Consider the following 23,362-nt stretch of genomic DNA (forward strand, 5'->3'; position numbering starts at 1 on the left):
CCAGTAATCACTATCTGGTTTGCTGGGCAATAATGTGTAATTTTAACATTTGTTTTTATTTTGTTTATTTTTTATTTTTAAAGAAAGCCAAATTAATCCAAAGATATGAGGTATTACAGCAGATTTAAGAATGATTTTTTTTTAAAATAATAATAATTTTGTAATAGTTTCCCTTTATTATTTTCGAGAGAATTTTAAATGTATTTTTCCTTGGAAACACTTTCTTCATAAATAGCATATCTTAATAGCCCGGAAACAATACTGGTAATAATATCCAGACATGTATGGTAAAAATAACCCACATTTCTTGTGTATTTCATACATAACTCATTTTATTTACTTTTTTCATGGGTAAAATATTTTTAATAATCTAGTCTATAGGTGTGTCTAGCTTCAACAAATATTTCCATGCTGGCAATAATATTTGAGCATCTGCAATACTAGCAGTTTGAAGTGAAAGGGTTAATCTTGTGGCGTGGTGCAAAAAAAAAAGTTTTCCAAAACAACCAGAGCAGTAGTAAAAAAAAAAAAAAGTTTATTTCGGGTGCAGCACACTGTTTGTGAACGTGCAGACTACTTGTTATGCCACCTGTCAACATGTCTCTTCTCCAGGTTCTCACTTGCGTTATCGCCTTTTGTCAGATCTGACAAGGAAGAAAAATAATAGTGGCTGAATTGTGTTTTTTTGTATTGGAATGCACCAAGCATATTTCCTCAGTTTATATTTCTTAGAAACTGCAGAGACTAAAAATACTTAGAAATGGCTCATTCAAGGTTGGGCCTTAGATGTCTCTAGGCAGTTTAATCCTTTAGAATGTTTTAAATAGAGCTGTATAAATGTTAAATGTTGTTTATTTTCCCCTAAATAGATCTTTATCTATTGCAAGGATAGGCAACCTTCGGCACTCCAGGTGTTCTGGACTACATCCCCCATAATGCTCTTACACCCATAATGCTGGCAAAGCATCATGGGAGGTGTAGTCCAAACCATCTGGAGTGTCAAAGGTTATCTATTCCTGTTCTAGTGTCATAATAGTAACAAACAAAAGATAAAAATAGACCACTACACTTTTCAATACATTTTACAGATAATATATTAAAACAAGAAAAATAACATACAGTAAAATAAAAAAAAAAAATACCCCATTCAAAATCCATGAATTTTCTCATTTAGCCATCAGTGAAGCCAATCGTTGCTTGGCCTGTCACAGGCTTCAGTGATGCATTTACATAGAAAGTATCTGACTATTGAAATGGGTGTCTGTATTTTGCTCGTTAGGAGATATCAGAGTTTAGCACGTATGGATGTCCTAATATCTCAGTGTTTTCATCTCCAACTTAAAGCAGAACTAGCATTTTTGTACAACGGAATAGTTAATTAAAAGTTAACTATGGTTTGAGATATTTCCTATAAATCCCACTAGGTTTGTCTTTAGTTATTTTGCTTTACCTATCTGGTACCCCGGGCGCTATTAGAATATGCAGTACAGTTTGCACGGTGTGTGCACTGATGAAGCATATTCTGAAGTCGCCTAAACAGTGCCATTTGTATTGAAGGCATAATGACATTGCTCGGCACAGCACAGTAATGACACAGGGTAGAATATTGTGCCAGAGGATGTAGATTTAGAGGTAGTTAGGGCTATGTGTTACCTACCTTCAAGTTTCCAAGGGCTGCAACTCTCATCACTCTCGTCCGGACAACCCTTACTCCTTAAGAAACCCCTAATCCCAAGCGGTCTAACACTACCAAACAACCGCACTGTTGCCTGAACCCCACCTATTGGCATTGTTAGCAGCATTGGCATTGCTAATGGCCGAGTAATGGTGCTGCATACTTATAAATGCAGCATCGTCTGTATTGCCACAGATATATTGACATGTCATGGAAGGATGACTATTTGATACCTCTATCATTAGAGATGTTATAAATGTATATGTTACATGTTTACATGTGCGCCTTGTAGACAAATCCGTTACACTAGTTACCCCACAAGGAAAACAAGCTGGAGATTTAGTCTAACTCTGCGTTATGGCAGAACCTTGGTACACCAGTTTTCAATTTGTTTAGTGAATAGACCTATTTCTCTCTTTTTTTTTTTTTTTGTACTTTCATTCTTTGTGCTAAATATTTCTCTCTATATAAAGAACAAAGGGTTGTCAGGATTGTTCGTCTAGATCCATTCATGCAGAGACTCCATGCAAGAACTGTTACTTTGTGTTTCTTCTTATCTGCGTGAAGCACAAACGTAGCCTGTACTGATTGCCTCTTCCACTTCTCCTTGCAGGGTGGCGGCGTTCTTCACTACAGCAATCCTATTATCCTGTTCCTCTTTCTGATGGCTTTTACATTGGCCACCATCATGCAAGGTTTCCTGATGAGTGTGTTCTTCTCAAAAGCTAACCTGGCGGCTGCCTGCAGCGGAGTCATTTTTTTCACACTCTACTTACCCCATATCCTGTGCTTTGCTTGGCAGGACAGAATGACATTCAAATTAAAGACTATGGCAGTAAGAATCTCTTTTTTTAAATTGTATATACATATTTATCTTTTATTTTTATTGTATTTTGTATACTTAATCTCAGTGACTGTGAAGTGATAACGCTAAGGGTACAGGTATGGCATACATTGAAGGTTTTAATTGAATTAACAGCAATATCACTAAATCTAGAACCTATGCATATGAAGTGACCTTATACTCTTTCGAAATGTTAAACATTAAACATGTTTTATGATGAAGATTCTATAGTAGACCTAGAGATTTGTTTCAGTATGAACTACAATTTTTCAGAATTTGGGCCGATTGGATGATTGTTCTAATTCCCGAACTCACAGATCAAGTGAGAATTAAAAAAATAGAAGGAAAAAGGCAGTATAACAAAATTTCTCTCTCTACCTCAGATTAGGGAAATACAACCTCAGATGAACAACAACACATGATATATTACACAGTGTCATGGTTATTTAACAAAAATAAAGTCAAAATGGAGAAGCCATGTAAGTACACTCTTACTGCTTCCATAGGAATTAGGATGCTAAGTAGCAGACAGGTGCTGGTAATAAAATGCCCTTGATTAATTAATCATCAGCAAGTGTGACCACCTCTATAAAAGCCAAAGTTTTAGATGTTTGCTGGTTTAGAGCATTCAGGTGAGTGTTAACACAATGTCAAGGAGGTAGAGAAGCAATTGTTGCTGCCCGTCAAACTGTGAATGGTTATAAGGCCATTTCCAAACAATTTAAAGTCCATCATTCTACAGTGAGAAAGCTTATACAAAAGTGGAAAACATTCCAGACAGTTGCCAGTCTTCCCAGGAGTGGACGTACCAGCAAATTCACCTCAAGGTTAGACCGTGCAATGCTCAGATAAATTGCAAAAACCCAACCGTTGAATCTCAGACTTTGTAGGTCTCCGTTAGTATGTTAAATGTTAAAGTTCATGACAGTACAATTCGAAAAAGACTGCACTAGTATGGTTTGTTTGGAAGGGTTGCCAGGAGAAGGCCTCTTTTCTCTAAAAAGAACATGGCAGCAAAGTTGCATCTGAATTTGCAAAGCTGCATCTGAACAAACCACAAGACTTCTGGAACAATGTCCTTCGGATAGATGAGACCGAAGTGGAGATGTTTGACCATAATGCATGGTGCCACCATTGGCAAAAAAACAAACACAGCATATCTGCACTAACACCTCATACCAATTGTCAAGCACGGTGGTGGAAGAATGATTATTTGGGCTTGTTTCACAGTCTTGGGAACTGGGAACCGGGAACCTTGCAATTATTAATTCATCCACTGTATACCAAAGTGTTCTAGACTCAAATGTGAGGCTATCTGTCCAACATTTTAAAACTTGGAAGAAATTGGGTCATGCATAAGGACAATGATCCCAAGCATACCAGCAAATCTAGAACTGTATGGCTGAAAACACAAAAGAATCAAGGTGCTGCAAAGTCCAGATCTCAACTAGATTGAAATGCTGTGGTTGGACCTTAAGTGAACTGTGCATAAAAAAATACCAGTAAACCTCAATGAACTGAAGCAAGGTTGTAAAGAAGAGTAGGCTAAAATTCCTCCACAATGATGCGAGAGACTGATAGTTGTACAGAAAACAATTACTTCAAGTTATTGCTGCTCAGGGTGGTTCCACAAGCTATTGAATCATAAGGTGCACTTAAAGTTGATTTAAGCTAGTGTGCAAGGACTATATGCATCTTATATATATAATATAAAATACATTTTACTGCTCCTCTCCTTTTCCCTCAACTGGTTAATTTTTCTCACTGGATCTGTGACCAAATGGTGGTAAATTTCCCTTATCACGTACCGTAAAATATATACATAGTATTTATATTATGTATATTTTTTTTGAAGTAGAACGATTAGTCAATTTTCAGTGACAAAATTCGGTCATGCCAAAATGCCATATGGTTGAAATTCAGTGGACCTGAAATTTTTATTTTTGTGTGGAGTGGGTCAGCCAAAACAATTTGAATGGCCATTCAACAATTGTTATAACATGGTGATCAAAGAGCAAGAGATTGGAAGTAATAAATAATAGGAAGGTGGCAAATCAAGTGATTGGTGTGCTAATGGAAGGGGTTTAATTAAAGGTTCAGTTCTGTAGTCTTAGTCTGAAAACCTGCCCCAGGTAAGGTGCATGATACAATAAAAGTATTAAAGTCTGATCGTATCATTAATATTACGGTCAATATTTATGCTGTATATATAACAGTCTTGTAAAAGTGCGACAGTCCATTGCTTGTTTCTGACTATTGATTATTTTGGATCAAAATCCATGCCTTGGTTTACAAAGCTGTGTTTAAAGCAGTGTTCAATTGATAAGGGTGCCTACAAAAATACAGTATGAAGTCTAAAACCAATTGCACATCAAGCTAGGAATTTTGGGATAATTGTGGTAACATAATTTCTCTGAGTTTCTGTGCCCAAGAGGGATTTCCCTAGGTCCAATGTAAAATATGTCGGTGATGCACAACAGTAATTTATGAGTTTGCCCCAAATTGTGGAGAATTTTATCAAGTGTTTCCTCTCCATGACGTATCTATCACAGAGAGACTTCAATTTCTAGACTAGAAATCGTGAAATGCTGAAGAGACTCACCAGGTTGAAAGTGTACAGTCAATGGCTGGTTTCTCTTTATTGTATTTTTTGGATCAAAACATATGCTTTGGTTTAAAAAGCTGTGTTTACCAAACACAATACCTGTCTGTGTTGATTTGCATGTCAAGCTGGCAATGTGGAATTTGGAATTGTGGAAACAGAATTCCTGTGCCCATTATGAACTTTCCCAAGCTCTAATGTGAGATACGGAGTTGATGCACAACAACATTTATTTATTTGTTTTAATTTTTATATACAATACATATACTGTATATCAACACTGTGTAAAGGAACACTCCCTATTTTATAGAAAACCTTTCAAATTTGTATATTTCTATATTTATGAATGATCTTCTGTGAAAGTAGGTCTGTAGATTACTGTTACCTGGATACACTTTGAATTCTTTACATGTTTTTGTTGCAGAGCTTTCTGTCACCTGTAGCATTTGGTTTTGGAACGGAGTACTTATCAAGATATGAAGAGCAAGGCCTTGGACTTCAATGGGGGAACATCAGGAAGAGCCCCGTAGAAGGCGATGAATACAGCTTTTTGTTTTCTATATTCATGATGCTTTTTGATGCGTTTGTGTACTGGGTTCTTGCGTGGTACATAGACCATGTATTTCCAGGTAGGTTAAGACTGGTTCCTCATTTTTAGCAACTCTATTCTACATTTTACAAATTACTAATTAAAACAATTGTATTTCATCTCCCACATTTCACTTTTTCACATACTTACGCAAATATAAAGATGTCACCTTGATATACAAGTATAATGGTATGTGTGACGGACCGCCTGGCACCCTGACCGGGTACCTCTGTCAATCGCTGATTCCTAGTACTTGTGAGCACCATAAGCACTGTACTGGAACACCATAATCACCATAAACCCCACAAACTGCTGCAGCTTGGTTGGGGTCTCTCTATCCTCCATCCACCCTGGTCCCAAGACCAGGATCCAGCATCCAATGGGTAGACCTCTCCTAGTCCAGAGAGCGTAGCAGGCTGCTCTTATAAGAGCAAGTGTTGTGATCCAAGGGAGTATAGTGATTATAGCAATCCCCAGAGTGTGAATATAGCTCTCCAATACCCCAAACATGAGCCTAGACTTCATGAAGGGTAAAACAAATCTCTCTTCAAGGGAAGCCACACTTGGCCCTGTATGACAATCCCCATGCAAGGGGTACGCCCACAGGGACCTTGTGGGGGACTGATTTGCAACTTCACAGACCAATAACAATAAGGTTACAAGGCACAACACTCCCACACACAGCACACAATCCCTCCCCTCTGCCTGGGAGATAATTGGATCAGTAACTGTACTAATTCCAATACAATTATCTCCAAGCACAGAAAAAACATACTTTAAAAAAAAAACCAAAATACTCTAAAAATACATAAAACCCCACAAATGTTACATCCCTTAATAGCCCTGATCTGGGTAACCAACATATCCCAAAATCACCAAGATCAGTAAAGGGGTTCAGGAATTTCCTGGAAGTCTTATTTTTGACCGACCGTGTACATGGTCCCATGCCTAAAACAGTTCCAGGGAATCAGGGCTAACGGTCGGTCTCTCTGTCTGGAGTACAAAAGTTCATATTTCACATGAACAGAACCTTTTAAAGTATTTTAGCCAGGTCTGTTGCAGGGGCCATAGTCACAGGGTAAGAGGCTGGCCAGCAGGCTCCTCCAAGAACCAGTGACGAGGTTCAGTTCGTCACAATATGGTAGCAGGAAGTTGCAAGTGTTAAAAGCAGGTATCAATGTAAGTATCACAATATATTTATTGGCTTTCCATATTTAGTCCTCATGCCCCTTCCAAAATCCTGGTGGGTCAATTTCTGATGCTGAAGTTCTGATTTTATTAAAGACACGGAGGCTCCTATTATGCATATCTCTTTCTTTATTTCCTCAGCAGCAAAGATAGAGGAATATAAATATTATCAAAAAATGAAAGAAAAAACTGTACAGGCATAACAGGTAGCCAATCACATAACAGAGGAAGTAGCTATATAAGTCCTGTGTCTCCCACAATCCTCCTCTTTCTTTGCTGCTTCCTCAGACAGCTAAGTATTTTACTTGAGCTCTCCTACTCATTGCATTTTGTTTTGTGATGTTTACTTGTGATTCATGTTTCTGATTATACTTATGATTATTATTATTGTTGTTTTTATTCATTGTTAATATTTTCTGGTACCTACATCGTTGGTGTATTTGGGGGTTCCCCTGGGACTTTGCCCGCTGCCGCGGGCTGTTTTCCCCTCCTACCGTCCCTGTTTGCCGCTTCTCGGCGCTATCTCAGCCGCGTGGTCCTTCTCTGTGACCGCGGCTGAGTGTGCTCGTTTCCCCTCTCGCGGGCTGCCCGCGCGGGTAGGTGCACGCGCCCCTTCCCCCGCCGGGAGCCGGTCCGCGAGCGCACTCTGACACGTGCGGCGGCCATTTTGGGCGGTCATTCGCATCTCCCTGTTCTGCCGTGCGGTCGGTCCCTTTTCTCCGGGTCCCCCTGCTACACCAACGATCAGGTTTAGCTTATTTCTGTTCTACTGGGTTAATCAACCCATTTCTAGTGTTTTCATTTTTTGCTTCTATTAGTGCCCGTTTTTTCTATTGTGCCTCATTATGCAAGATAGTAAGGATGGGCCTACTGACCCCTCTGGGGATTTCCCAATAGATAATCCTGAGGGTGCTATGGCCTCTCAGGAACTCCAGGCCTTATTAGAAGCTACTATGGCTTCCTCCCTTCAAAAGGCTATTGCCTACGCTATGGGAGCTGTCTCATCCTCCTTTACCCAGTCACTGCACTCTGTGTTTTTGCCTTCCATGGCTGCCCCTAACCCCCTGGGTGTGGGGTCCCCTTCCCCTGCCCAAACTGTGCCGGGTGCCCGTAAGGCGAAGGCAAAGTCTCGACATATCGGCTCCCACTCCTCGATGCAGGCTTTGCCTGCCATGATTGACACGCCTCTGGCGGTCGCAGATAGCGCGCACCCCACGCGCACAAGAGCCCCTGGCCGGGCTAAAAAGGCTAGATTGTGGAAACGGGCTAGAGCCCTGGATGATGGGTCGGATACCGACCGGAGTGTGGAAGATGATTCCGATATTATGGAATATGACTCCTATGTGGAGGACGAGTCAGGCGAGGATCAACCCCTTACGGGTGTAACCCCTTCTGGGTCCTCTGCCGCCCCCCGAGGAAAAGTGCCAGACCCCGCTGGGGATAATAATAAAGGGCTTTTAGACCCACAGGGTAACCCCCTGTTTGACCCGGACGACCTGCGTCACCCGCGGTCTGCTGAATGGGTCCCTCCGGACCATATCGCCCAGTATGTGGCTAAGAGAATACGCACGCCTCTGTCCAAGGAAGGCCGCAATAAATTGCGTGCCGAATGCCCACGACCTTCCCTCCCTGGCGCTGCCTGTAAGACCCCAGACGTTGACCCTCAAATTGCCCAATTTCTAAATAAGTCTGGGTGGAAGCCTAAAAAGGGTCTTGATCACTCCCTGAAAGGGTGCCAAGATAAAATTCTAGATACGCTGGGCCCCCTGTCTAAGCTGTACGAGCTTCTTGAGGCCGCTCGTAATGGTGACTCAGTTCTGGATGTAGATGTGGCCATCGGGTGGGTCCAGCGAGCTATCTGCCTTGTGGGGAATGCCAACACGGCTATGTCCTCCGAGAGACGCAAGGCTATTCTTTTGAAAATAGACCCTAAGCTGGCTGCTATGACCGTAGCTGAGCCTGACTCAGCCGATGAGGGGATGTTGTTCGGCACATCCTTTGTGAAGGACATGGGGTCCTATGTTAAAACCTTTACGGCTATCGACAAGGCGCAGGCAAATATGAAGCGCGTCTTCGCGCCCAAGGTTTTCGGTGGGGCCGGGCGTAGCAGGAACCGTCCACCCGGCCGTGGTTTCCGAGGCTTATTCCGTGCCACCAGAGGTTCCTTTTTCCCCTCTCGAGGGTTCCAGGATCCGAAAACGCCTCCCTTCTTCCCGGCTAGTGGGAGATCCTGGGGCTCCAGATACCCCCGTGGTGGGTCTTCGGGCAGACGCCCTTATGGTGAGTACCCCTTCTTCCCTTCTCGATCAGGTTCGGGTGGCAGGGAGGCTGGCCTTATTCTCCCCAAAGTGGGCAGTTATAACCTCAGATGCTTGGGTTCTGCAATGCGTAAAGGGTTACCAACTAGATTTTGTCTCCCTGCCTGTTCAAACGTATACCCCCAGGGAATTGTCTCTCCCACAGGAGCAGGACGCGATGATCTCCGCGGAAGTCGCGGAGATGTTCTCGAAGGGCGCCATCGAGGAATTGCCGTTCGCCACTCCAGGCTTTACGAGCAATCTCTTCCTTGTACCCAAGAAAGGGGGCGGTGTCCGCCCAGTGATAAATCTTCGCCCTCTCAACGCCTTCCTGCGCTACCAGCATTTCCAGATGGAAGGCATTCATTGTCTCAGAGACCTTCTGAGACAGTCGGATTGGATGGCCAAATTGGACCTGAAGGATGCGTACTTCACGGTTCCAATAGCAGTAGAGTCCAGGGACTACTTACACTTCACCTGGCACGGACGGCGTTGGCGTTTTACATGCCTGCCGTTCGGTCTCTCCTCGGCCCCTTGGTGTTTCACCAAGGTAATGAAGCCAGTGGTGTCGTTCCTCCGTACCCGAGGGGTTCGACTGATTATTTACCTGGACGACATCCTAATCATGTCCCAATCATTGAAACGCCTGAGGTTGCATTTAGACTGGACGGTCAACCTCTTACAGAACCTAGGTTTTCTGGTCAACTGGGACAAGTCGGTCCTGAAACCCGCCCAATCTTTGGAGTTTTTGGGGTTCCAGGTGGATTCCGTACGGCAGTTCCTGTACTTGCCGGAGTCCAAGATAAAGGCCATCCAGAAGGAGCTTCGTCGAGCTCTTCGTGCTTCGGACTTGTCGGTCCGGCAGCTGGCAAGGATCATCGGTCTGCTGGCCTCCTCCATTCAGGCGATATTCCCAGGCCCTTTGCATTACCGGGCTCTCCAGCGGCTCAAGGGGTCACACCTACGTTCGGGTCGATCGTACGAATCCCGAATTTGTCTGGACGAGGAATCCAGAGACGAGCTGGTATGGTGGTTGGCACACATGGAAGCCTGGAACGGACGGGCGATTTTCGGTTCCGTTCCGGACGTGATCATAGAATCAGATGCCAGCTTGCACGGCTGGGGGGCTCGTTGTGGCGACATTTCCACGGGGGGCAGATGGTCCGACGCAGAGAAGTCGTTACACATCAACTGCCTAGAACTTCTGGCGGGAGCCTTTGCGATTCGCAGCCTTACCCCTGGAAGGGCGAACTGTTGTGTTCTCCTCAAGTTGGACAACGTATCGGCGGTCCGATACATAAATCACCTGGGCGGCACCAAGTCCAAGATGTTGGCTCTACTGGCGAAATACTTTTGGCAATTCTGCCTTCTCAACAACGTCTCGGTGACGGCGGAACATATTCCGGGTCTGGACAATTCCGGTGCGGATTGGAACTCCAGGCATTTGAGAGACTCGGGAGACTGGCGATTGCACGCCTCGGTCTTCCAAGGCCTAACCAGGCTGTGGGGACAGTTCGAGATGGACCTGTTCGCCTCTCGACTGAACACTCAGTTGCCGAAGTTCTACAGTTGGAGACCGGACCCGGCGGCTGTGGCAACGGATGCCTTTCTTCAAGTATGGCCTCCGGGCCACCTGTATGCCTTTCCTCCATTCAACATGATCGCTCGTACGATCTCGAAGCTGGTTCGTCACGACTGTTGTCTAGCTCTGATCACCCCTCTGTGGAGATCCCGTCCGTGGTTCCCTCGTTTGATGGAGTTGTCCATAGACTTCCCTCGTCTGTTGCCGAACTTCCAGAACCTCCTTCTGGATCCGGATGGGAACTCGCACGAATTGGTGCTCCAGCACCAGTTGCCCCTAGTAGCATGGTTCCTTTCAGGGGACGCTGGCTTGTCCCTGACGTTCCACAGTCAACTCTCTTGCTCCTCGATAACGCCTGGGCTCCGGGCACGCGATCAGCTTACCGAGCTGCATGGAAGTCTTGGTCTGATTGGTGCATGGAACGGGCAGTGGATCCCGTATCTGCCCCTCTCCATTTGATCCTGGGGTTTCTCACAGCCCTGTTCGACTCAGGCAAGGCGTACAGGACTATCAATGTTTTTCGCTCGGCCATATCTGCCGGTCACGGAGGTTTGGAAGGTTTACCCGTCGGCAAACATCCTTTTGTATGCCGTCTTCTCAAGGGTATTCGCTTCGTCCGTCCACCTAGGTCGCGGTTTTCGGCATTTTGGGACGTCAACATTATGTTGCGGTTTCTGTCGGAGTGGTACCCTAACCAGGACTTGACTCTTAAACAACTATCCTCCAAGATGGTTATGCTGTTTTGCCTGGTCTCTTGTAAGAGAGTCTCCGATGTTAGGGCTCTTGATTGGGGTGCCTTTGTGTTTACTCCTGAAGGCGTTACTTTCAACATATCTAGGAGAACTAAGTCGGCGTCCAAATCCTTCGTATATCCTAGATTCTCGTTATGTCCGGCACTCTGTCCGGTGGATTGTTTGAAGGCCTATCTAGAGGCTACGCGACCGTTGCGTTCATCTGACCGCCATCCCCTATTCATTTCGTTTAAGGTTCCTCATCGCCCAGTATCGACACCGACGCTAGCGCGTTGGATTCGTTGGCTTTTATCCCTTGCGGGTATAGACACGTCTGTCTTTACGCCTCATTCTGTACGAGGTGCTATGGCCTCGAAGGCATCCACAGTTGGTTGCCGTCTGGAAGACATCATGCGCGCAGCGGACTGGTCCCGAGAATCGACCTTCAGAGACTTCTATTTCAGACCAATTGAACACGTCGCATCTCAAGTGATAGCACAGCTTTGAACTTGCATAATAGGAGCCTCCGTGTCTTTAATAAAATTCCCAGATTTTACTACTAACATGACGTAAAGTCATGATTTTATTAAAGACACGGAGGCGAGTATTATTCCCTCCCACCCTCCCGGTGTGGATTTGGGATTAGAGATGCTTCGATGCTATACAGGTATGTTGTCAATTAGGTCTGTATTGAGATCATGTTTTTGTATCGTGTAATTTTATCATGCTTAGATGATTTGACAGTTTTATATTGGTTTCTAATCTTATATATTTTTTCTATTTCAGAATCCTGTTTCATGTAGAATTCCTCACGGTTATGTTTGGTAAGTCTACAGTTTTGAGTTTGGAAATTACCATATTTCTCTATCTTTTTTAGCTTGAAGTTATCGTTTTGTTTCCCGTTTCCTGTTTGGATCAAGTGGGACATCGTTTATCTTACCTGGTCTTCGGTTTCGCAAGAAAGAGGGGGATTGTGGGAGACACAGGACTTATATAGCTACTTCCTCTGTTATGTGATTGGCTACCTGTTATGCCTGTACAGTTTTTTCTTTCATTTTTTGATAATATTTATATTCCTCTATCTTTGCTGCTGAGGAAATAAAGAAAGAGATATGCATAATACTCGCCTCCGTGTCTTTAATAAAATCATGACTTTACGTCATGTTACTAGTAAAATCTGGGAATTGTGTTTACCATTTTCAGATGAAAATCAGACCATCCTCTCGGGTGAGCTCAGCTGCAAAAGTCCCGGTCTCAGCTTTTGAATTCTGCATAATCTCTCAACACTTTAGATCCTGCCAACTTCAGTGTTAACTTTATAGAGAATGCAGTTGAACTGAATAGGAACATTCAGAGTTCGAACTAGAAAGACTCTGAAAATTTGAGCCTGAATGAATTACATATGTGGAAAAGTAATTACTGAGACCTAAGTGACCATATTCCTCTTATCTACAAGTTAGGAATATTTAGGGTAATGCTGAACAGTACGTTTGCTTTTAACCCCTTAAGGACCAAACTTCTGGAATAAAAGGGAATCATGACATGTCACACATGTCATGTGTCCTTAAGGGGTTAAACAAATTGCGATTCCTCCGAATTTTGAGCAATCGGCAGTTCTTCCAAATTCCGGTACTCCAAAACACTATATATACGAATCATGAAACAAATTAAAATGACAATGGAAGAAACACTTTTGTTCGTTTCATGATTTGAAAATCCATCGTAGTGCAAAAAAACCCCCCCAAAAAACAGCCACTAAATGTTAATTTTATTCACAGATCGGTGAGAAGTGACAAGTAGAAGGAACAAGGAGGAGCAGTAACATTTTTTATAATCCAAATTTATTTATATATGTAATAAATATATCATTATAGATTTTATTTTTTTCCCCTCTGTTGGTTCTTCTCATTTGAATTTTGTACCCAATGGTGGGAAATTGCACCTATCAGTGTTTGGCAAAAAATATATATATAAAATGTTCATATTATGTATCTATTTTGCAGTACACTGATTGGCTCATTTTTAAACCACTTCATGTGTCTTTTTTCCTGAAATGACTGTAAGGGCAACATTTGTCTATATTGAAATGCCACCTGGATCAACAGACGCAATTTTTTTTATTTATTTTTTTGACAAAGCGATTCTGCCAAGCTAAATGTTTTCATTATGCATGAGTTTTCTGATCAACAAGATTTCTAATGAATTATTGCTAATTTGTAATGTGGGAGGCCTGGCATGTAATCTATGTGAGCTTGTCTTGAGCTTGAACTTATCTTCATAAATCTATCTGATGTGTTTTAGGAGAATATGGAATGCCAAAGGCATGGTATTTTCCATTCTTGGCAACTTATTGGTGTACTTTTGAACATCCCTCTGAAGGAGATGGTAAGTAGCAAGAACTAGTAATCTAACTATATGAGAATACAGTGTATAGCCATTGAATGACCCAGTAAAATGATTAGATACAGTATAGCTGGCATATTATTGACTTCTTTTGAACTCTTAAGTGGCTTGTAATTAATTTTCTCGAATTATCAGAAACTCAGTCATCCAAGCAACTTTGATGCTAATGGGAAAATTAAAAAAAAAGTTTAGTGCTCGGAAGAGGGTGATAAGCTTATCTCATCTTCAACAACATAGGGGTTATTTATGCCCAATTTAGATACATGTTTGGGAATATGTAATGTACTTGTCTGGCAGACTTCAAATGCATTGTTGGGCCATGTCTCATTCTAGTACAATTAAGTGCATTCAGGGATGACAAACCCAGTTTGAATAGCTGTTTGGAGAAATGTAAAATCACTTAAAATTGTATAACGTGGGATGTACAAAATAGCCTTTTTCCAAATAGAAATAGGCTAATAGATTGATTTAGTAGATAACCACATGCACATAAAAATATCATAAACAACGATCTACTAAACAACACCAGTCATATAAAATAGGATATGGGAATGAAAGTGTTGAATGAAATGATTAGGAATGGGCGATGTAGTAATCACTGTTCATATAAATAGAATGACACAATGGATGCATATACTGAACTGTATTCGTAACATAATGGGGAATGCATTAAACGGCTTCTACATATAAATCATGTTATATATGAATAACATGGGGTTTTACTAAGTTACTGGGCTCTTATAAAACCAATATAAGAACAAAATTTATATAAAAAATAAATAAATAAATACATGATATGTGCCTAAAGTTCCATTTACATTTCTATTATTCCACTGTATGGGTTGTGATGTGATAATGCAGTCACAGTTCATATGAAGGTTGCCATCGCATATTGTAGCACAGATTGCCAATCCTGTTTCTCATTACAATTATTTTATCCATTAAAGCAAATGTGGTGTTCACTGATGTTGAATAAAACCCATTCGAATCTACGTAGTAGATGTCAGTATCTGTCTAATAATCACATCTTGTTTTATGCCTAAAGGAGATTCAGTGGAGACGGAACTATCAATCCATGAGCACAATGACGATATTTCAAAAGAAGCACCAAGTAAGGCAATACAGAAATTCATGGCAAATAATGTTTATGTCCATTTTGGAAAAAGAAAAAAAAAAAGAATGTTTTCGTCTCTCATGTGATACCAAATTCCTTTGCACAACGGCAAAATTAACGCACGGATCATCTGTGCCTGGGAAGTCAGCAGTGGGTCTGAACATTTCAATAAACCTGGATGAACAGTGATGTATCAATCCTAATTGGATGAGTCATTGGTCTCCAAGTGGTGATGTAGATACAAAGAACATATAACAAATATGGTCTCCGGTATCTAATGTTCCATTTTGTGAGCATGCCTAAGTTCCCTGTTTCTGGTGTATTTGGCGAAGTCTCTCTCTCTCTCTCTCTCTCTTTTTTTTTTAAATATATATAAAGTAACCTGATGCTTCTGATACACTGTCAGGCCCAGGGACAATGTGGTAGTAAAAAAGTAGATGTGGAGTTGAGAAGAAGGAAACGGATTGTTGAAGAGTCAATTTTGTCTGTGTTGCCATGGTTTTCTGTTCTGATATATGGACTGACAGTGTTTCAAAGCCAACTGACAAGTACAGAAGATAATTATTGCCTCTCGTCTCTCACCATCATGGCTTACACAGGAGGTTAAGTGTGAGTGGAGGTCTCCAGAGGTGCTACAAGGAGTTAAAAAATCTCATGTTAAAATAGTGCAGTGCTCTTTTTACATTTCTTGTGTCCATTTTCAAGGAATTTAATAGGGGTTCATGGCCAATGTAGTTTCCTCAGAATAACTTACGTGAAATGCAAAATTTGCCGGTGCAGAACTAATTACGTTGTAGTGAGTGTAGTGTGAGGATTGTAGTGAGAGTTAGTGTAATTGGTCATGCTGACATATAAAGTATTGTTTTAGTGCAGGTGTAGTAGTACCAGTGATTTGATTAATATCCCCAGGTCCATTTTACACAGAAGGTTCTCAGTGTGGTTTTTGTGGTTGCCTCGCTGAAGTCATTAGTGATAGTTTAGTTAGTTGTTCATGATTAATGCTAAGCATCTAGCTGCTGCCTCGAGCAAGTAGGATATATAAAGCACTACATGCAGTAGGCTGTGGGTCTTATGATTGTTGGCAGGTGGTGCTGGCTTTGCCGGATATGAATTCTGTTTTAAAGTATCTGTTCCATCTTGGTTGAGGTGCAGTGAGATAGTGGTTATACAGTCTTGTATGTCTTTTAGAAATATCTCCACACGATATTGCCAGGTACCTGTGTAATGTAATAAACTCCACATTTGTCAGTCACATTAAATTATTGAATATCCAAGATGGATCCTTGGGGAACCTTGCGTATTCCTTTAGTACCTGTTACTACTGGTCACCTCTACTGTGTGATCAGTCAGGAATGGAGAACCAGTCCGAGCATTGTGCCCTAAAGTCCAACCAGTTCCTGCTACCATTTGCAACAATTAATGCCTTCAGAGGTATCCCATTGTAGAAATAAAATGAATAAACATGCAGAAAAAGTACTGACCATACCAATAGTGCTTTTCACCCAGGTCTTAAAGGGATACTACAGGCATCAAAACTACTTTAGCTTAATAAAGAGTTTTGTTGCATAGATCAGGATTTTGCATTCTTACTGCTGAATCACTGTTGAATTCTCTGCCATTTACAAGTTAACCCCTTAAGGACGGCCGGCGTTCTATGCCGTCCTTTTTTGGGTGGTCCTGGGGACTTACCGGGTCCCCGCTGATCCCACGTCGGCGGTCGCAATCCAGGGGGCGGCCTGGGAGCCCAAGGATCCCCCTTCTGCACAATCCGGCCTTCCAGGGCCATGGGATCAAGGGTCATTGCGATCACATGGCCAGAATAGCCGGCTCATGCAGTGCCAGCAGGGGCACTGCCTCAGCTCTCAGGCTGTTCCCTTGCTGCCTGTAAAAAAGTTTAAAAAGTTAGTAAAAGTAAAAAAAGTTTAATAAAGTAAATTAAACTACTTAGATCATATATATATATATATATATATGTATATATATATATATGTATGTATATGATCTAAGTACTATTATATGCACATACACACACATAAACTATTATTCTAAGTGTATTTTAATATTAATATATATATATATATAATTGATATAAATATATATCTATATATAAATAAAAAAGATTTAAATATATATATATATATTTATATATAAATATATATATATATATTCTACATATATATATTTATTTAATATTTTTACATGATTAAGTCATTTCATTAATTACAATTTGAGGGACTTGCCTGACAACAACTTTTATATGCTTACAAAACATCGACGTTTCAGTCTGACACAGCAGGATAAGCTCAATATACATTAAACATACAATATATAACAAAAGATAAATCATAAATCATAAACTCACCACATCTGATGGCAGAACCCATCCAAGGGGCGACCCGGTCCATCTGAGCACCTGACTCCCCATTCAATGACGTCATCGCACATGTGTCCCTGACATGTTGGGGCGCTCTCCCGGTTGCTGCCATAGTAACCGAAATTAAGCAACAAAAAAATACATTAAGTAAAAGATCCACAAAGTATGTGGACTAAACAAACCATGAAGTGGCTTGTGTGCCTATAGTGTCCCTTTAAACATTTTCAAAACCAACTAAATATCCAGTTTGTACAGGTAAAAAAAGAATGAGACAAGCTCTCTAATTTCATTACTAAAAGTGAACTCTATATGTCATAATATTGGAATAACTTGTGAATTGCAAAATATATATATAATATATATATAGAGAGAGAGAGATTTATTAACGTGATCCAGGAAACACAAAAACACTTTAATATTTCATTTTCTATTATTAAATTATGCACACAGAGACAAATGAAGCCTAAATTAACAAGGTAGTGGAAATGTTATACGATTTCTCTTTCTTTTTTTCACTTACTAATTTAAATTGATTTGTTTTGTTTGTTTTTTGTTTAACTATTGCGAACTACAAACTATGAAAAAGGAACAACAGGTGTCCATTTTACTGGCATAATATCATTTATTCATTAAATTGAATGTTTAAACATGTCTTCCTCCATATCTGTTTGCTTTAGGTAAACCACCAGATGATCCTATTCAACTTAAGGCAGAATGTAATGTCAATAACAATGCCGACGCTTGCAAACACAAACTGAAGAAAGAACTTGAGAAAGCAGAGAAACAAAAAATTGATGAACAAGAAAAGGAAAGGAAAGACAAAGATGCATTTCCTGATGGTAAACACAGTAACGTAATGTAGCAATGTACATTTGAATTTGGAACACAAGAAGCCTCTTCATCTCAAATGGTATTGACTCATTTTGCAGCAACCTGATGAAGGACATTCCATGAGTTACATTATTTGAAAGACACAAATGTGCAGTTTTTTCACTAAACCATTATCAGAAATTGACAAGAATTTAAAATCTCAAGCCAAACTGGCTGAATTTTAAAAAACAAACAAAAAAAACCCTCTAAAATTGGAATATAACTTAATACAAATAAGAAATCATATACAATGGATTTGGGCTTTCACCATGGACATTGCTTCTATGAGCTCTGCTGCACTCGATAAGAATCTGAATTATAAAACATGTTTTGCCCTATAGGTTTTAGAGAAGTTTTGATATATGCTTTGAACTGGCCTGCTTCATCAAAAGTCATTGGCATTAGCGATTATTTGCTTATAGACTTTGAAGCCTACTTGGCGGTGCTGGCTGGAAGCACAGGCAATCTCCCAACTTGGAGCCATAATGTGCAAATGAGCAGGAGCCCAAACATTGTATATGTGAGAGGTTCACTTCTGATTTCACTGTTGCCTGCTTATTTACATATTTTCTGTGAGATTAGCAGTACCCCACTAATCAAGGGGACTTCTGCTTGCTTCGCTATATGTGGTGGCACTGTTTAGCTTCTCAATTTGGAGCAATCAGACAATAATAAAGGATACACAGTGTGCTTCTGCTCCCCAAAATATGAGTATTTCATGTCCCCATTACAGATGCTACAGCAATTTTTTGAACCGTTGACCATCTATACAGCAGAGGCACCACAACTTGACCACTCAAGGGCAGAATCTGGGCATGCAGTTTAACTCAATGCTAGCTTCGAAGCAGACTTGATACTGGTCTGGCAGTCAGACACATATAATCTGGGATTTCCTGCTTGTAGGGGTTTGTTTTGACTCCTCGTTAATAAACCTGGGTTTCATCCAAGTCCTCAGGTTGAGAATGGACTGACGCACTGTAACGGATTCAGTGGCGTACACATGACCTATGGGGCCCCGGTGCGAAAATTGATCCGTGGGCCCCCATCCCCCCCGCACACTTACTCTGCGCAGGCCGGGGCCGCAACACATGGTGGCAGGCACCTGGTCGCAGGGGTTGCAGGGCTGCGACCGAGGTATGTACACCAGTGCATGCAGATGCACACACACTTAAAGGACCACTACAGACACCCAGATCACATCAGCTCAATTAAGTGGTCTGGGTGTCAGGTCCCTCTAGTTTTAACCCTGCAGCTGAAAGCATAGCAGTTTCAGAGAAACTGCTATGTTTCACTGAGGGTTAATCCAGCCTCTAGTGGCTGTCTCACTGACAGCCGCTAGAGGAGCTTCCGCGATTTTAAGACACTGAACGTCCATAGGAAAGCATTGAGTAATGCTTTCCTATGGGCGGTTTGAATGCGCGCACGGCTCTTGCCGTGCATGCGCATTCGGAGATGAGCGGCGGAGGGATCCCCAGCGCCAAGGGAGTCCGGCGCTGGAGAAAGGTAAGTGCTGAAGACACACACACACACTCTCACGAACAGATGCATACACACTAGCTAACAGACACACACATTTACTGACAGAGACACACTCAGCGACAGACATACATACACACTCACTTACAAAACATACACTCTCACTGACAAACACACACTCACTAACAGACATCAAACAGACTCACTAACACAAACACACTCAGTAACAGAAACACACAGTAACACACTCAGTAACAGACGCACACAGTAACACACTCACTGACACTCACTAGCAGACACACACTCAGTGGCGTACACATGACCTATGGGGCCCCGGTGCGAAAATTGATCCGTGGGGCCCCCCCGCACGCTTACTCTGCGCAGGCCGGGGCCGCAACACATGGCGGCGGGCACCTGGTCGCAGGGGTTGCAACCCCTGCGACCGCGGTATGTACACCAGTGCATGCAGATGCACACACACTTAAAGGACCACTATAGACACCCAGATCACATCAGCTCAATGAAGTGGTCTGGGTGTCAGGTCCCTCTAGTTTTAACCCTGCAGCTAAAAGCATAGCAGTTTCAGAGAAACTGCTATGTTTCACTGAGGGTTAATCAAGCCTCTAGTGGCTGTCTCACTGACAGCCGCTAGAGGAGCTTCCGCGATTCTAAGACACTGAACGTCCATAGGAAAGCATTGAGTAATGCTTTCCTATGGGCGGTTTGAATGCGCGCACGGCTCTTGCCGTGCATGCGCATTCGGAGCTGAGCGGCAGAGGGATCCCCAGCGCCAAGGGAGTCCGGCGCTGGAGAAAGGTAAGTGCTGAAGACACACACACACTCTCACGAACAGACGCATACACACTAGCTAACAGACACACACATTTACTGACAGAGACATACACTCTCACTGACAAACACACACTCACTAACAGACACACACAGTAACACACTCACTGACACTCACTAGCAGACACACACTCACTGACACTAACACTAACACTCACAGTAACACTAACACACACAGTAACACACACACTAACACTCAGTAACAGTAACACACACAGTAACACTAACACACGCACTAACACTCACAGTAACACTAACACTAACTCACACTAACACACACAAACACTCACAGTAACACTAACACTCACAGTAACACTAACACAGTAACACTCACAGTAACACTAACACACACACACTAACACTCACAGTAACACTAACACACACACTAACACACACACACGCACACTCACAGTAACACTAACACACACACACGCACACTCACAGTAACACTAACACACACACTAACACTCACAGTAACACTAACACACACACTCACAGTAACACACACACTAACACTCACAGTAACACTAACACACACACACTAACACACACACTAACACACACACACGCACACTCACAGTAACACTAACACACACACACGCACACTCACAGTAACACTAACACACACACTAACACTCACAGTAACACTAACACACACACTCACAGTAACACACACACTAACACTCACAGTAACACTAACACACACACACTAACACACACACTAACACTCACAGTAACACTAACACACACACACTAACACACACACTAACACTCACAGTAACACTAACACACACACACACTAACACACACACTAACACTCACAGTAACACTAACACACACACTAACACTCACAGTAACACTAACACACTCACACTAAAACACACACTAACACTCACAGTAACACACACACACACATTTTTTTTTTATTTAATCCCCCCAGCCTCCTTACCTTTTGGATTGCTGAGGGGATTCCCTGGGGTCCAGTGGTGCTGCTGGGCTCCTGGGCGAGCGGTCACTGGGCGGGCGAGCGGGCGGGCGGTCACTGGGCGGGCGGGCGCAGGCTGGCCGGTGCGCGAGGGAGCACTCTCCCCTGAGTGCTTCCTCTTCAGCTCCCTCGCGCGCCGCGTACTGATACCGGCGCCGGAAGATGGCGTCATCTTCCGGCTCCGGGATCAGTGCGGTGCGCGAGGGAGCTGAAGAGGAAGCACTCAGGGGAGAGTGCTCCCTCGCACACCAGCCAGCCTGACTGCCCGCCGGGTGTAAGCAGGGCCAGCCTCAGGGGGCCCGGAGGTGGCCGGCTCCTGGGCCCCCCAGGAGAAGAGGCTGGCCCAGAGCGTACATACCGGGTCGCAGGGGCGGCCGGACCCCCTGGTGGGCCGGGCCCGGTCGCATCCGCCGCCCCCTGTGACCCTGGTATGTACGCCACTGAACGGATTACCTGGCACCCCGACTTGGTACCGCCATTGAAGGATGCTCCTAGTGCTTCCCAAGGGCTCCAAGTACTCCACTTGACACCATAAGCACTGGGTCTCGCCGTCTCCTACCCACCCTGGACCTACAACAAGGCTCCAGGTTCCAGTGGGTGAACCCCTCTTTCCCCAGAGAGCGAAGCAGGGACAGGAACAAGCTCTTAGAAGAGCTTAGTGATTATAGCAAGGGAGTATGAAGAGCATAGCAATCCCTTATAGCAGATTCCCCCAAATAAGAGACAGGACTCTAGATTTGGGGTGAAGTAGAACTGGTTTAATTAGCACAAAGGCATTTCTTATATACACATTTTCAGGCCAAATATATCCCCATAAATCCTACATCCCTGGATAGCCCTGATCTGGATGAACAACATCATCCAAAAATCACCCAGATCAGAGCAGGGGTTCAAAAGTTTTATGGAAGTCACATTTGACCGACCGCAAGCATGGCTTTCATGCCCAAAATAGTTCCACAGATTTAGGCTGTGCGGCCGGTCTATCTTCTCCTCTCTCCTGGAGATAATTAGCTTAAGTGGCTGTGGTAACTTAATTATCTCCAGGTACAGGAAATATCTCTAAGTCAGAACCTGTTACAAAAACCACATAAAAATACATAACTCTTATAATACAATGTCCTACATATCTCCAGATAGCTTGGATCTAAGCGCTCAATATGTCCGAACAACGCTCAGATATCACAAATACAGTTGGATCGCCATGTGGTTAAAGTTGACTCTTTTGACCGACCGCAAGCATGGCTTACATGCCCAAAATAGTTCCACAGATTTAGACTGTGCAGCCGGTCTATGTCCAATTTTAAAAGTGCCCTATAGTACAAGAAAGAATGGAGTCAGACAATAGCAAGGGCTGATGAGAGATTGAGAAGGGAGAAAGCAGCCTGTTTCAACTGGTCTGGCAGTGTCCCTGGGACAACGTCCTTCTGGAGAACAATAGGACAGGAAAAAGGGGGAGGGGAAGAGGCACATTTTCCCATGGAAGTCACTTTTTAGCATGTCTTTTTGAATGGCCCAAAGTCACAGGGCAGGAGGCTGGCAAGCAGGCCCCTCCAAAAACTCATGTCAGACTCCCTAAAAAAGGGGAGTTTGTCACACGTACCTTATACTGTTCTTTGCGACTGGACACCCAGGCTATGCTGGTTTCTTTACTTCCACATCTATTTTGCATATGCCACTTTTAAATAAAGATTCTTGCATTTGAAATGAAAAAGCATTTCTAACACTGATGCTTGCATTCATTGAAAATAATGTTACCTCCAGGTTTTTTGTAGACAATGTACTC

The 23,362-nt window shown here is 42.7% G+C and overlaps 1 protein-coding gene across 3 annotated transcripts in view; it reads left to right on the plus strand.

Annotated features, from left to right (window-relative positions):
* The window catches only part of ABCA4 (ATP binding cassette subfamily A member 4), a 181,307-nt gene that overhangs the window by 87,748 nt on the left and 70,197 nt on the right, over positions 1-23,362 (plus strand). For all 3 annotated transcript variants that reach the window (XM_063428353.1, XM_063428352.1, XM_063428354.1), the window contains 5 exons: positions 2,289-2,510; positions 5,546-5,750; positions 13,810-13,893; positions 14,957-15,022; positions 18,077-18,238. In XM_063428353.1, the coding sequence (XP_063284423.1) occupies positions 2,289-2,510; positions 5,546-5,750; positions 13,810-13,893; positions 14,957-15,022; positions 18,077-18,238 (739 nt within the window). The remainder of the gene's footprint in view (positions 1-2,288; positions 2,511-5,545; positions 5,751-13,809; positions 13,894-14,956; positions 15,023-18,076; positions 18,239-23,362) is intronic.

This window comes from Pelobates fuscus, chromosome 7 (assembly GCF_036172605.1).
Source record: "Pelobates fuscus isolate aPelFus1 chromosome 7, aPelFus1.pri, whole genome shotgun sequence".
NCBI lineage: Eukaryota > Metazoa > Chordata > Amphibia > Anura > Pelobatidae > Pelobates > Pelobates fuscus.